The sequence below is a fragment of the Sinocyclocheilus anshuiensis genome, unplaced genomic scaffold, assembly GCF_001515605.1.
Source record: "Sinocyclocheilus anshuiensis isolate Anshui unplaced genomic scaffold, SAMN03320099.WGS_v1.1 scaffold1020, whole genome shotgun sequence".
NCBI classification, from domain to species: domain Eukaryota; kingdom Metazoa; phylum Chordata; class Actinopteri; order Cypriniformes; family Cyprinidae; genus Sinocyclocheilus; species Sinocyclocheilus anshuiensis.
Window position 1 is genome coordinate 5146 of NW_015552608.1, and position 727 is coordinate 5872.

Consider the following 727-nt stretch of genomic DNA (forward strand, 5'->3'; position numbering starts at 1 on the left):
TCTCTCACACACACTCTCTCACACACACACACTCTCTCACTCACACACACACACACACACACACACACCTCTAAACGAACACAGAGAGATTTAATGAACATAAACTCCCGCGGCTGTAATGAATGAAATCATCTCCTCGGGTGATTTTTCCGCCTGATTTCATTCACTGAATCCTCACATTTACGCTCAGATTTAATTCGGCGCGCTGATCAAACTGACGGACGCCTTTGATTCGGTGAATTAATTCTATTATTATTGATTTTACCGCAGCGCTATCGCTGGCCTGCTCGCGCCTCCCGCCAAACGGACAGAACGCGCCGCTCGCGCCGCTGCCGTTAAACGCGCCGCGCCGGTGTAAACGCGCACACGATCGCGCCGTGTCCCGCCGCGCTTACCTTCGTTATGTCGGCTCGCTGTGCAGCTCTGTCCGGTGTGATTCCGGTGCTTTACGCCGCTCTCCTCCGCCATCTTGACCCCCGTTCAAAATAATCGCACGCGCCTGACGTCACGAGCGCCGCTGCGCGTTCGTTTATCACAGCCGCGGCGCGCGAAGGGGCGCGTTCACTTGTCACGAGTTCGTCACAGAGTTCTGAATAATGCTGTTATTACGAGTTAATAATCTAAATAAATAATACATTAATGTGTGTGTGTGACTGGACATGTATGATCTGGAACATGTGAATCAGCTTTCACGCACACACACACATTAAACACACACACAAACACA

At 51.0% G+C, this 727-nt stretch overlaps 1 protein-coding gene across 1 annotated transcript in view; it reads right to left on the minus strand.

The window, feature by feature from the left end:
* The window catches only part of LOC107665897 (atlastin-2-like), a 5612-nt gene extending 5080 nt beyond the window's left edge, over positions 1-532 (minus strand). Inside the window, exon 1 of the mRNA XM_016456959.1 lies at positions 396-532. Coding sequence (XP_016312445.1) covers positions 396-468 — 73 coding nt within the window. The 5' untranslated portion in view covers positions 469-532. The remainder of the gene's footprint in view (positions 1-395) is intronic.
* Between the last annotated feature and the right edge of the window lie 195 nt (positions 533-727).